Source organism: Dermacentor andersoni, chromosome 3 (assembly GCF_023375885.2).
Source record: "Dermacentor andersoni chromosome 3, qqDerAnde1_hic_scaffold, whole genome shotgun sequence".
In the NCBI taxonomy this organism is placed as follows: Eukaryota; Metazoa; Arthropoda; class Arachnida; order Ixodida; family Ixodidae; genus Dermacentor; species Dermacentor andersoni.
The window spans coordinates 96,331,543-96,346,395 of NC_092816.1; the positions used below are offsets into that span (position 1 = coordinate 96,331,543).

Consider the following 14,853-nt stretch of genomic DNA (forward strand, 5'->3'; position numbering starts at 1 on the left):
CCTACAGTGTCGTTTCGAGGCCGGCAGCCCGGTCGTATTCCGCTTCCAAAGCTCTTTTTTTTTTCTTTTTTTTTTTGGTAGCGCGGTCGTTTCGCCGCTTGAACCCGCGAATATGAGAGAGAGGTAGACCACTGACACAAATCTTCAAAAATCTGGAAAATATTTTATCGCAAGCATTTCCGTGCGGCGCCAGCGCCAACAAAGCTGCAGGTTTCCCGCAGTGCGTGTCTGTTTCCGTAGCGAGAACCCGCACACGTACGAATTACTTCCGTGCAGCAACAGCTGCGGTGGCGACGCGGCACGGCGGCCTCAAATGGAAGCCGGTTCGAGCGCTCGCTCCCGCGCCCCCGTCTCCGGCGTGGTCTAGTGGCTAGGATATCTGGCTTTCACCCAGAAGGCCCGGGTTCGATTCCCGGCGTCGGAACGTTCGGTCTCATGGTGTAATGGTTAGCACTCTGGACTCTGAATCCAGCGATCCGAGTTCAAATCTCGGTGAGACCTGTTCTTTTTTCATTTATTCATTTTTTGTTTCAATGTAGCATTGTTTGTTTTTTACCTTCCTGCCTGTTTCTTCTTTTTCGCCTTGTTTTTTATTGACATCTTACGCTCCGCCTGCGCTGGTGTTTACATTATTAGCGACGCTGAACACGATTCACAGCAACAAGGACCACATCTACCTTTCTTTTTTTTCAGAAATAACGTATATGCCTTTCGCAACCGCCAGCCGTGCCTTTTGTTTCTCTTCGTTGCCTGCTCGGGTGCTCCCAATTATTGACGCTGACCCGCTACAGAGGGTTGAACAGGTGGTATAGCAGGAAACGGAGGGATATAAGCTTTAAGTTTAGCGGACCTAAGGTAAATAATAAGCAATGCATAAAAAGTCCAAAGGAAACTTACAATATTAAACCAAAAGGTTCTACACAATTTCCCAATAAAGGAAGAAATATTGCGAACATTCGAACTATTTCGTTAATAATTGGGAATTTACAGATTTAGTAAATGTACGGACCATATTAAGAAGTTATTGCCGCAATCTTCCTGTGCCGTGGAAAATTGGGCGACTCAAGAATTTGATGTCTGTGAAGCGCCCGACGTTCGACGGAAAGCATATCCGGCGAACACGAAAAACTCGGTTGACGGAGCCAATATTTTATAGCTATCATTTTCTTTTGCTTGAACACCGGTGGCTGATTAGATAGATAAGCTCACTATAGACTCAGGGTCATTGCAGATATGACTGAGACGCGACAGTGCACGGTCAAACCTGCCCTCGTGTACGCCTCTCTCTCAGATAAAAATCATCATCCTTTTGTGTGCGCTTCCCCACAAAACCCAACGTATCGTATTTGCTAAGTTGAGTTTGACGTACCTCAAATTTCTTATTTAAAGCAAACAAATAATGGAGGTTTTCATGCGCTGAAGCGAATTCTCCGTCCTAAATACCTAGTTCAGTTAGTGACAAATATGTTATTTTACTCACATGAAACCTTTCTTTTACGTATGTAATCTCCGCGGCCATAAATAAAGATCAACAAGTTGTTCTTCCTTTCTTGATGTAGGATGGAGGGTGTTTGGGTTTTGTGAGGTGACATTCATAACGGAGAAACATATATTGCCTGAATATTCACCCACCATTGGTAGAGCATGCAGCCTAAGTGAAGTCTTCACTGGCGCTAGGGCTGGGCAAAGATATTTTGCAATTGTATTATGATACGATACGAGATACTCGGACAACAAGTATTTCATGCACTGATTCAAGATACTACCGCAATTATTGTATCCGATACGATACTGTCCACATAGTTTAGAATACTTCAGTACATTCGCAAATTTCTTATTAGAGATCTTTATAATGTAGAAGCAAAGGCGTACGCACAACATGTTTTGCTTGGAAATTTCTTAACTCCGACAAACCTGGTTTCATTTGAATTCCAAAAGAACGTGTGAAAGCCACTAGACGCTATAGACAACCCAATTCTTGCATTCTTCGGACTTCGTAACAAAGCACCGCGCAAGAGAAACTTCGATAACGACCATATAGCGGCATAAGAATTAGCGCGAAATAATTATCAGTCATAGCTCTCGTAGTTTAGTTAGCCCTCTGGGCCGTTTCTTTTTTTTCGAAAGTAGTCCTATTAGGGTTATTATAATTACACGAAGGTATTTCGCCCTCGTCAGCAGCAGTCCTTGAGATAGTTACTCTGGCTAGCTTCCCACGCTATGCGTGCCGCCCTCGCACCTGTTTAAGCTTTTCCTAGACGCTAGAGTTATACTATGTCCGCGCAACCTTGAGAGATCGGAAAGCACGTTTTCTGCTCTTGGCCGGCAGAGAAGGGAGGCTTTGTTCCGGCCGCAAAGCCCTCCACGTCTCAGTAAGGTGCCTGGTGGTGGTCTCGTGAGGACGCTGCCCTCTCGGTGAGCGCATATTCCCCCTCATCGTTTAGAAGGTTCAGTACTTACAAGCATTTGTTTTGCAAACCATACTTATTTCAAGGGAATTTTCCACGTCTCAATAATTTCTCTCGTCGTGTTCGAGTGCTGATTGCCGTGTTATCGTTTGTTAACGAAGCTTTCCCTCAAGTCTAAATATTTTAAGGCAGTTTGTCGTGTGCGTATCATGGCCACGTACGCTTATATCGCCTTCCGTTTCTCTACCACGGGTGCGCTTTAAAACCACGGCGCTGCAATTATGCTTCAGAGACTTTCCTTTCCTTCCTTCTTCTCCTCCCTTAAACTGGCTCTCTTAACTACTACACGCAGAGACAAAGCAACAGCGCTCGCATTCGATCACGCACTCGCCGAGCACGTGATCAAACTTTCCCAGTCTCTAAAGCCGCTCGAGTTCGTTCTTCTTCACGGGCGGCCATTTTTCCAAGAAAGTATGCCTTCCAACCACTCCGCATAACAAGGAATAAGAAGTTGTGCTGGTTGGACACGTGGAAAGAAAAACAAAAAGAATGAAAAAAGAGAAAATGGAAATTGTTAGAAGGAACTGTTCTAACAAGAAGTGTTCGGTTAGGAGTAAAAGTACAAATGCACATCTTCGTGAACGCTGAGGGATTGATCAAGTAATAGATAAGTTAAACAATACATTTATACTGGGGAAGGCAGATGATTAGCAAGCCATTGCTTGTGAGAAAACATATTATGAAAAATGAGACAGAAAAAAATTTGATGCAATAAATTGGATGGGGGTGGATCATCAGGTCTGGTCTAACCAGTTGCAAGACTACGAAAAATTACGTCTGCTTGTTACATTCATGCCATTCGTGTAACGATTGGATTGAAGATCTCCATTTGGAACATTGATGCCTGTTAGTTGCAGCGTATTGAACTTCTAAATTATATGTCATTCTCTATATTGTCCCTGAGCCCCGCAGCTGTAGCAAACAGGCGGCTTGCGATTTTCACTGAAGTTGGGCACACATATCCAAAGCGTGTTGTGGACGGGAGACGCACGTCGCGGCTGTGTGTCGTGTCCACGTTCAAAACTCGTAGGTTGTGGCTGGACTATGGTGCTCTAAGCATGGGTGATGTCGTAAACGGAATGGTCGCTGTAGGCAGGTCGTGGCCAGGCTGCCGGTGCCTCGCAGTAGCGCTATTCAACGGAGCATTGGCGGCACACGCGGTTGACACCTAGGCCTTGAAAATGAGCCAGCTCATCTCTGATAACTCGTCGTACCAAAGCCAAAAGGTCGTCAGAGGCAGATGCGCCCACACTTGCTACGTTGGTCACGTTGTCCAGCCAACGAAACTTGGGAAAAATGCGGCGTGATTTAAGAGCCTCTAATGTAACACAGTGACGCCTTAAGTCGGAAGAGGTAGTGAGGCCGTCCTTAGAGATAAAATAAATATATACGTCTTCGGCAATTCCCTTGAGCAAGTTTCCAACCTTGTCCTCGTCCGACATACTTGCAGTCACAATTCCGCAAAGCTTCAGGACTTCCTCAATGTAGGTAGTGCACGTCTCTTCCGGCAATTGCACTCGTCGTGAAAGTGTCTGCTCAGCCCTTTTCTTCTTCGAAAGCGAATCACCAAAGCATTTCGTTATCTCTTCGACGAAGCTGTGCCAAGTTTTCAGCGAGCGGTCGCTATTGTCGAACCACATCAGGGCAGTTCCGGCAAGGAAAAATACAACGTTAGAAAGCTGTGCAGAGGCGCTCCATTCGTTATGGCGGCTCACTCTCTGGTAATGTCTCAAGCAGTCTTCGACGTCCTCATTCGCTTTGCCTGATAATTTGCGTGCTTCTCGATGAGGTGTCCAGTAGCCAGCTTGCCTTGGGCGAATGCTTTCTTCAGCGGTTTCCTCGCGAACGTCGCCTCCGTCCGAATCACTCATGGCAGTGTCTCCTGGTGGTAGCCCTGACAACCCTTTACTGCCTCAAAGGGGTAGTATAGCTCAGTTGTACAGTGTGACCTACCCAGCACGTCCACCAAAATCTCTGCCTCTGCACCTCTATCTATCTACCTCTGCGTGAACGAAAGTCTGACTGTAGGACATGAAGTTTAAGCTCGTTGAAATTGTGACCTGGCAGGCTAAAATGCTGTGCGACTGCTTTCGGAGGTTTCTTTCGGAGTCTAAGAAACCTCCAAAAGCAGATGCACAGAATTTTAACCTGCAAAGTCACAATTTCAAAGATCTTAAACTCGTTTCACGTTGTGTGGTTGCTGGAATCACCAATGTACATTCTGCTGTGTACAGGCTTAAAAGAATCATTCATGTAACTTATTGAACTGGTGGCGCACATTGTGTACATTGTTGAGGGACATGTGTCTCAGAATCCAGGCATTTCCAATAGGGCACACCCAAGGTCGGCATGCCATTCTTTAACTGTTCTAAGGGGTACATGATATTCACTGTGGATCACATCATTGCCTAACAACATCACATTCTTTTTATGCATCTATTGTATATAGGACTCCACTTTGTGTGGGTAAGAACTCAAAGAGTGACTTTTTTTTTTACTTTAGTCATGTTCGTGTTTCCTGATGCAGTTTTTGTCCGCTGTTACTCTTGAAGCCGCCTTGTGAGTTGGGTTCGGCATGTTGTCTAACTTATATTATTAAAGAAATGGAGTGTTCAATTTTATGTTTCTTGTCGCATGCTTTCCGAAGTTTTTATGTGCCTAAGGTCTGGCGTACGTCTTCATTGCCTCAACATTTCTTTAAGACCTTCTTCATTTCAATAAGCTGCCAGTGATTTTTGCAGCATTGTTGCAACATTGCACCCTATGCTTCTGACAGGTGTTGCATCTGCGTTTTTAATTACCAAACCTGCCACCACCTGAATTTTTGGTCAAGCTTATGAATATTGGCACAGCAACCACTGAGCAACCACGGCGACCCGCCGTGGTTGCTCAGTGGCTATGGTGTTGCACTGCTGAGCACGAGGTCACGGGATCGAATCCCGACCACGGCGGCCGCATTTCGATGGGGGCGAAATTCGAAAACATCCGTGTGCTTAGATTTAGGTGCACGTTAAAGAACCTCAGGTGGTCAAAATTTCCGGGGTCCTCCACTACGGCGTGCCTCATAATCAGGAAGTGGTTTAGGCGCGTAAAACCCCATAATTTAATTTTTTAATATTGGCACTACCTGTGTTAAGGCTTTACAAATGCTGCGTTAAGTTCTGCAAAAAATAATTCTGTTTGAAAATGTTTTGCTCATCGGGCTTCGTGCCTTCCGTTCCAGATCTTGCCTTCGGATGGTGAAAGGATGCAAAAGGGACACTTGCTTTACGTAAGCTTGTGCAAACAAGTTCCTGAAGCAGATGAAATTGACAACAGCTAAGTTGCTGAAAAAGTCACTGTTACCTAAAAATTGCAGTTTCACCAAAGTGGCAAAGCACTAATAACGATGACAAAGTATTAAACAACTACGAAGTATAGCAGCAGCAGCAAACGACTTTATTGGGGTCCTGAGGAGCTAAGCGGGGGCCTGTAGGTCCCTACCCAGCCGTTGGCTAGCCCCATGTCGGAACAGAGAGGCCATGCCTCTCCGCTCGTTCACGGGCCCTCTGGACAGCCAGGAGCTGGACGTCCTGCCTCGGGTCTGTAATGGCCTTCGTCCAGACTTCTTCTGTATTCACTGCCAGAGCATGTGATTTAATGAGCTAAATTCAGTGCCACAATCTGGGCAGAGTGGATCGATGTCCGGGTGGAGGATGTTCAAAAAGCCCCTAGAGGGGTAGGACCCTGTCTGGAGCATGCGAAGCGTGCTAGCTTATGGCCTATTGAGTTTATGACGGGGGAAAGGAAAACTCTGCCTATTCCCTCTGTAATGAGAGGTGATTTCATGAAAAGTAACCAGTGGATCACTGTGGACGAGCTCTCCCGAACTCTCCCGAGACACCATCCCGTCGCGGCATACAAAACCTCGCGCATTATATAGTTCATTATTTTATTGCCATATATATAGCAGTAAACATTTGCTTAGGAAATTAAGAAGCGTGGTGTTTTACTCGATACTGCGAACATTTGCTAGCACAATGCTGGCGTGATGAAGAGCACATTCAGGGAGGAAGGAACGCTTCGTGCTACCTCTTGCTTCAATGCTTCACCTAAACTTGACATTAGGCAACCTCCAACAGCGAACACGCGGGAAGACAGCGCATTTGAATCTGCCAGCCATCTCAGCTCGCAGAGCTTTTCATGGCCTCCGAGATCGCGCGTGCTCGCATGTTTGCGCACGAGTTCTTGGAAGCCATGAGCCTTCGCTGATTATTTCCAAGGTGTGGTGCATGGGTCACGTATGCACTGATCTGCAGACACAGCCATCCGCAGCCACTGCCAGACCAAAAGAGGAGGCGCGTGCTTCCCTCCCCCTACTTGTGTACACTTGATCACGTGACCCCCTATGGTGGGCGCGTGGGAGGATGGTGCGCATAAGCCACCATCCTTCTCGGCTCACTCTCTCAAGGTTCCCCTCGCACCCTCAGCATATGGCACGCAGGGCATGATCTTATCAGACTTGAACTTTACACGTAACCCACGGCGACGGTGAAAATTCGCCTGGAGTGTCCATATAATTGGTATCGCAATAAAACTATTTTTTCCTTCTCAGTTGTATTTACTGTTTCAAGTGTTCTGCTGCTCACTGTGCTGCGTCTTAAGAGGGACGCTGCTTTTGCATCGCGAAAAATGGTCAAAAAGTCGATTTCATTGAAAATCACATTTTCAGTTTCTATACGTCTTTTTTATTTGATTCTGAAATATCCTCACCGAAAACCACGTAGAAGTGCCCTAAACTTTGTTGTATAAGCCAAGGTGGCGAAAGCTTTCGCAGAAATTGCGAAAGAACAGCGTTTTTCAAGCCACAATGTCTCCGGAACAGCGCCTCTGAGCGCTGCTATCTTGGTCTCGTCGCAAAGCGCACTTGTCGTTCTTCAAATTTGCCGCATCAGATACCTTCTCCATACAGGAACAAGCATACAAAAAAGGAAATGAGTGAAGGTTATGCCGGAGTCTGCGATTGGCCGCGCCCGCCAAGCAACTCCAGTGCGGTTCGCCACTGGTCCGGCGCTCGCGTCGTCTGCTCGGCTGTTTGCACCTCGGGAGGTCTGGACAGTCTCCACTCTCCGTAATGTCGACCGTATTGCATAGAGACATGCCCCAAGATTGATGTTTTATATCACCGTCGCTTACCTTACTGTGGAGAAGTAAAATGATGAAGCAGTGAAAATTATAGGCTTTTACAGCGCAGCATTGCCAATGATCGCGATGCTACGCTGTAAATAAATAATTTTGTGATAGCCACCACAGCATAAAGCTTGTTTTCATACTTTTTTCTGTCAGTGTGAAAGTGTACTTAACAAAATATCTATACTTTAAATTTCGTGACAGTCACAACTGCTGGTGAGTTTCACATTCTCCCGTCGCGCGTCGTCGCGAAGTGCCGATAAAGTGCACGTGGCATAGCCTCTGCAACTGTGTTCGTTTAGAATATGCAGCGCAATATTTGCGCGTGAGTTTGCGCCGCACCTTCCAAGCAAGTGCACACGCGAAGTTGGCATGCGTGAACGATAATTGCCGGCTGATCGCCCGCGGACCCAAGCTCCACTTCGCGCACGCGGCCCTAAGTCCAGCCCGTACACATGACCTTACTCCGGATCCCTGATATATCTCATCATTGCCGTCAGCCTATTTATGTCCACTGCAGAACTACCTCTCCCTGCGATCTCTGATTACCCTTGTCCTGCACCAACTGATTTCAACTATCACCCGAAAATTTCCTCATTTCGTCGCACCACCTAGTCTTCTGCCGTCCTCTACTGCGCTTCCCTTCTCTTGGTACCCGTTCTGTCACTCTAATGGCCCAACGGTTATCCAATCTGCGCATTACATGACCTGCCCAGTGCCATCTTTGTTTCTCTTAATGTCTATTAGACTATCGTCTATACCCGTTTGCTCTCTGATCCAAACCGCTCTCTTTCTGTCTCTTAATGTTACGCCTAGCATTCTTCGTTCCATCGCTCTTTGCGTGGTCCTTAACTTGTTCTCAAGCTTGTTTGTCAGTCTCCAAGCCTCTGCCCCATACGTGAGCACCGGTAAAATGCACTGGTCGTATACTTTCGTTTTCAATGATAACGGTAAGCTCGCAGTCAGGTGCTCACAATGCCTGCCGTATGCGATCCAACCCATTTTATTCTTCTGTGAATTTCCTTCTCATGGTCAGGGTTCCCAGTGATTAGTTGACTTGGGTAAACGTACTCCTTCACAGACTCTAGAGGCTGACTTGTGTTCTTGAACTGTTGTTCTCTTGCCCGATTATTTATCATTATCTTTGTTTTCTGCAAAATAATCTTCAGCTCTACTCTTAGACTCTCCCTGTTCAGATCTATTCTCAATCATTTGTTGTAACTCGTCCACAGTGTTGTTGAATAAACCAATGTGAGGTATACGCCGTCGATCCTTACTCCCAAAGCTTCCTAGTTTAATAGCTTGAATATTTCTTCCAAGCACGCAGCGAATAGCATTGGAGAGACTGTGTCTCCTTGTCTGACCGCTTTCTTTATAGGTATCTTCCTACTTTTCTTGTGTAGATTAAAAGTAGCTGTGGAATCTCTGTAGATATTTTCCAGGGTATCTACGTAAGCGGTCTGTACACCTTGATTACGCAATACCTCTGACTGCTGGTATCTCTACTGAATCAAATGCTTTTTCGTAATCTATGAAAGCCATATAGAGAGGCTTATTGTACTCTGCGGATTTCTCGATAACCTGATTAATGCCGTCGATGTGATCAATTGTAGAGTATCCTTTCCTGAAGCCAGCCTGTTCCCTTGGTTGACTAAAGTCCACTGTTGCCCTTATTATATTAGAGATTATTTTGGTAAATATTTTATATAATGCTGGGAGTAAGCTAATGGGCCTATAATTTTTCTGTTCTTTAACGTCTCCCTTACTGTGGATTAGTATAATGCTTGCATTCTTCCAGTTTTCTGGGACCCTTGCAGTCGATAGACATTTCGTATAGAGAGCCGCCAGTTTTCCTAGCATTATGTGTCCTCCACCTTTGATTAAATCGAGTGTTATTCCATCCTCTCCTCCGCTTTCCCCCGTTTCATGCCTTGCAAGGCAATTCTGACCTGATCTCTAGTTATAGAAGGAGTTTCTGCATACTGTTCATTAATGTTTTGAATAAAGTACTCCTGGTCCTATGGGTACTGTACTGGTCAGTATAGAATTCTTCCGCTGCTTTTATTATACCTTCGAGACTGCTGATGGTATTACGCTGCCTATCTTTCAGTGCATACATCTTGGTTTGTCCTATGCCAAATTTCCTTTTCGCTGATTTCAGGCTGCGCCCATTTTTGCGGTTTTGTTTCTCTCTCTTTCTAGTATCGCGAAGGAAGACGACGACGCCGCTGACGGAGCGCACGCGCCTCGTATGGGCTCCGTATATTTTTCTTCTACGTATTTTTTCTTCTACGTAGCATGACAATCTACTGAACCGTTTCGATTTTCCCTCGCCTAAATTCATGTAAAAAAATTTTAGATTTTTACCTCCTTTTCTGAACACACAAGCAAAGTCTGCCCGACTCTTGGCCAATCCCCGCGAGTGGGTAAGCGCCAAACTCAAGGACATCATCATCATCATCATCATCATTTCAAACTCTTGTGGCCAAACAATCACCGCTGGACCCAAACTAACGTCGGAACCAGCTTCCGGAAGTGTTTTGCTACCGATCAAGACCAGTCCCGACGCCAGGGACCCAGGACAAGGGTTTCTACGACCACAAGATTGCTAACCCTAACAAGATCTTCAGCGGCTCCGTCTGGCCGAGAGACAGGTGCGCCGCAGCTACGAAGGTGCGCGGCGTCACTGTCGCAGTCCCGGCTCCCGAGGACTTCGCCCAACGACTCGCACCCTCGTGAAATCAAGTAAGTGCAGTCCCTCCCCTCGTCATGGAGGTAGTAGAGGTTGAAGGCACGGAAATAGCCCCCGAAGAAGTTACCGTTGAAGCAGGGTGGCTTGTCAGCCACCGTAAGCAACGACAGACTACGCAGGCATCATCCCTACTCATACACGGATCCCTCCGTGCAACAGCAAGCGCACGCACCGAGAGTACCGAGCAGTCCGCACTACGCCGACGCGCACCACGGCAACCACGACTTCCGAAGAATGATATCAAGATCGTCATACGCCCAAGAGACGGTTTCAACGTGTCCAAACTAGGAGACGCCCAGATACGCGACTCAATACTACAGATCACGGGCATTACAACCAAAGAAGCAGAGGACGACATTTACCGCTCATGCACGGATAATAACGTCATTGTAGTTAGCACGCCAATGATGTCTAACGCCGAAAAATACTGTCGCATCCGCAGTCTCCCCATCGGAGCAGTCCGCTACGCTGCCACAGCATACGTCACACCGCCGGAGGACACAGCCAAAGGAGTCATACATAACATCCTTTCATATGACACGGAAGAAGACATTACCAACAGTCTCGTTTACAAGAAGAACCCTACGATTCTGCAGGCCCGACGCATGGGCAATACTAATTCAGTGCTCATCGTATTCGACGGAAAGCAAGTACCGTACCATGTCTACTACCGCGGAGCAGAGTACAAATGCTATCTACATAAGAAGCGCATCGAGGTCTGCGACATCTGCGGGACCGTCGGCCACAGGGCCGATGTATGCCCCACACCAACCCAGAAGAAATGCAAGAGCTGTGACACAGTAAATCCGCCGGCTGATCACCCCTGTCACCCTTGCTGCGCGCTCTGCGGCAAAGACCACCCGACTGGTGATAAGTCCTGCCATCGCCGCTTCCAGACACCACACCTCCTACTCCAACGACGATGGGAATGCCTACGACTGGGACAACAAGGAGCTGACCAGGAGACGGGGCCATCGACTTCTGCAAATGGAGACTCAGCTCTGCCAACACCGAAGTCAACACTACAACCGCAGGCTCCCGAACGCAGCAATTCACGAGGACGGAGTCGGTCTCGTGGACGCAGCCGCTCCCGAGGTCGCAGTCAGTCACAAGGACGCAGTCACTCCCGGAGCGGACCGGATTCAACACCGCCGCAGCAGCAAGGAAACGCAAGCCTCAGAACGACCACAGTTAAAGCGCAAGACGCACCCCCCAAGGTAAGCTGGGCCAGCATTGTCTCCCACACAGGTCACACCACACAACCTATAGCAACCCCAGTGAACACAGTTAGTGACGCTACCATGCACAACTTCATGCAGGAGCTCCGATCCTTACGTGCTGAGATACAAGAACTCAAGACAGAAAACGCTAATCTGAAATCACAACTTGCAGACACACAACCCAAACATTTGCCATCAAATGCAGACATCCTTCCTGTCCCTGCAATAGATTGCCCGCAAACCACCCAACAACCAACCTCGCACAAACGCAAAGCTCTCGAACCAATCTCAAAAGCGGCAGCACCAGCATACACTTCAGAAGGAAATGTCAACTGTGAGGCTCTCACTGAGCTGCAACAGCGGATAGAACGCAACCTCAACGAAGCATTAGATTGTAAGTTTGCCACATTGCTCGACGCCTCCATTGCAAAGGCTCTCGAACGCGCAATGGACAACCTCCTTACGGCGAAACTAGAAACGCTACTACTGCCCAGAATTGAGCAAGCCTTTGCGGCAAGAGAACAACAGCGACAGGAAAACATGGACGACACGCGCAAAGTGCTTCAAGACATGGTCGCGACTTTGGCTCAATATCACAACACCCGTTTGACAGAATTGGAAAACACCCTACTCCGTCCCAGAGCAGGTCCCCTAAAGAAGCCGTACTCGCGTCCCGACAAAGATGGCTGCGAGTAATCCAGAACGTGTTACCTACTGCATTTGGCAGTGGAACTGCCGGGGCTTCCGGCGAAAGCGAGCACACTTAGAGCAATACATTACCTCTCTCGCACCACATACTTCCCCCGATGTTATCGCATTACAAGAGACCGGAGAAGCGGCTAAGCTGTCGGGATACGCGGCATACAACGCAGTTTGCAGTGATAACCGCAGGCCCCAAGTAACCACACTAGTTAAGCGAAACATTCCAGTTATACAGCATCATACAGGCATTGATACAGCAGCCCACATTTTTCTAGAGATCATCCCGTCTGCAAGGCGCAAGCAACAGAGCCTCTTCATCCTCAATGTGTACAGCAGCCCCAGAGAACAACATAGGTTTCTACGACTTTTCACCAAAGCAGATCAAGTAGCTAGGGGAGCCCCCCTGCTCATCCTAGGGGACCTAAACGCCCCTGCGGTGGCATGGGGATACCCAATGGACCGCAGAAAGGGAAGACAACTATGGCTTGACGGACAGAATCTAGGTCTTACTCTTGTCACGGATCCAACTTCTCCCACTCGTATGGGAAACAGCGTTAGCAGAGATACTACTCCGGACTTGACATTCGCAAAACGAATTCCACAAGCAGACTGGATCAACACACAAGACAACTTGGGCAGCGACCACTATTTAATCCAAACAACAGTTCGAGCGGGCCCGCGAAATCCTAAGGGTCGTCAACTCCGCATAACGAACTGGGACGCTTTCCGGCAGGCCAGAGCCCTCACCTCTTTCTCGGGTACCCAACCCCCTTTCGAAGATTGGGTCGCATCCTTGCTCCAAGACGCGAGAAAAGCCACTAAATTGGTGCCTGAAGAAGCCAATCTGCAGGAGGCAGATAGCAATTACTGCGTATGTGGGAAGCCCTCGCCAGTCTGCAACGCAGATACAAACACAACAAGCTCAACCGAACGCCCAGGAAACGTATTAGTACTCTCACCCTTCAAATCGAAGACTATGCACAACAACTTACTCGTCAAAATTGGCACAGCACATGCGACAGCATGGAGCGGCAACCAAACCTGCCCAAAACGTGGAATATCCTCCGTTGCCTCCTCGATCCGGCTAACAGCAAGAACACACAACAGCACAACTTGCAAAAAATTATTCACACCCATCCGGGCACGGACGCACAAGTTCTTCAAGAATTGATAAAACGATACATAGGACCTCAACCTACTACACCCGCTCCAGCATACACAGGCACCGATAACGACCACCTGGACGCGCCCATAGAAGCAGCAGAAGTACGTGAAACCATCCTCGCACTCCGCCCTAACTCAGCCCCGGGACCTGATGGCATTACTAATAAAATGCTTCGCAACCTAGATGAGGATTCTATACTAGCCCTCACAGCTTATTTTAACGCATACTGGGAAACTGGAAACCTCCCCTCACAATGGAAAGAAGCCAAAATTATTATGATTCCCAAACCCGGGAAGCGCCTCCTACTCGAAAACCTCCGCCCTATCTCCCTGACTTCATGTGTCGGAAAGGTCCTCGAGCACGTCATCCTCACACGCTTACACAGACATATGAACGACAACGACCTCTTCCCCAATACCATGGTTGGCTTCCGCCCGAAACTTTCTGCTCAAGATGTCATGATTCAGCTGAAGCACCAAATTATCGATGGCGACAAAAGCTCCAGGCTGGACACCAGAGCCATCTTGGGGCTAGACCTAACCAAGGCCTTCGATAACGTCACGCATGAGGCCATACTGAACCAACTGGCACAACTCCAGGTTGGACATCGAACATATAACTACGTGAAGAATTTTCTTACAGGTCGCACGGCGACCATTACCATCGGAGGGTTGCAGTCGCCAATTATTCACTTCGGCAGCAAAGGCACGCCGCAAGGATCGGTTCTATCCCCTTTTCTGTTTAACGTGGCCTTGCTCGGACTACCGCCTGCATTAGCTAGCATCCCCAACCTCAAGCATAGCCTCTACGCAGACGATATCACCCTGTGGGTCACCGGGGGCAGCGACGGGGACATCCAAGACACGCTGCAGCAAGCCATCAACGAGGTCGTTGCATACGTAAAACCGCGCGGCCTGGCGTGTTCCCCACAGAAATCGGAGCTCCTTCTGTACAAGCCTAATTGGGGAGGTCGACGTCCAGATCCTCACGCACCCGAGATAGAACTTCACGTGCACCAGCAACGCATACCTACAGTACCTAGCATTCGTATCCTTGGCTTACGCATCCAACAAAACGGCAGAAACACGGAGATACTCAAGCAATTAGATAAACATGTACACCAAACCACTCGCCTCATTGCACGCATCGGAAATCGACATCACGGCATGAAGGAAAGCAACCTTATACGCCTGGAAACCGCCTACGCCCTGAGCAGGATCACCTATGTCGCCCCGTACCTTAGCCTCAATGCAACTGACAAGCTCAAACTCAATACCATGATCAAGAGGGCCTATAAACAAGCCCTACATCTTCCCATCACCACCTCTAACGAGAAACTGGACGCCCTAGGCATTCATAACACCATAGACGAGCTTA

General features: G+C 47.9%; 1 protein-coding gene and 2 non-coding genes across 3 annotated transcripts; all 3 read left to right on the forward strand.

The window, feature by feature from the left end:
- Positions 1–352: 352 nt before the first annotated feature.
- Positions 353–424, forward strand: TRNAE-UUC (transfer RNA glutamic acid (anticodon UUC)). The gene has a single exon. It is a non-coding gene; the product is annotated as a tRNA-Glu (tRNA).
- A 5-nt stretch (positions 425–429) lies between these two features.
- Positions 430–501, forward strand: TRNAQ-CUG (transfer RNA glutamine (anticodon CUG)). The gene has a single exon. It is a non-coding gene; the product is annotated as a tRNA-Gln (tRNA).
- Positions 502–10,297: 9,796 nt separating this feature from the next.
- Positions 10,298–12,305, forward strand: LOC129387062 (uncharacterized). Its single transcript, XM_055075775.1, has one exon. It carries the CDS (start codon positions 10,407–10,409, stop codon positions 12,303–12,305), a length of 1,899 nt encoding a protein of 632 aa, XP_054931750.1. The 5' UTR covers positions 10,298–10,406.
- Positions 12,306–14,853: the final 2,548 nt, after the last annotated feature.

Coding starts and splice junctions, on each gene's coding strand:
- LOC129387062 (XM_055075775.1), top strand. CDS start 10,407: ATGGAGGTAGTAGAGGTTGAAGGCACGGAAATAGCCCCCGAAGAAGTT.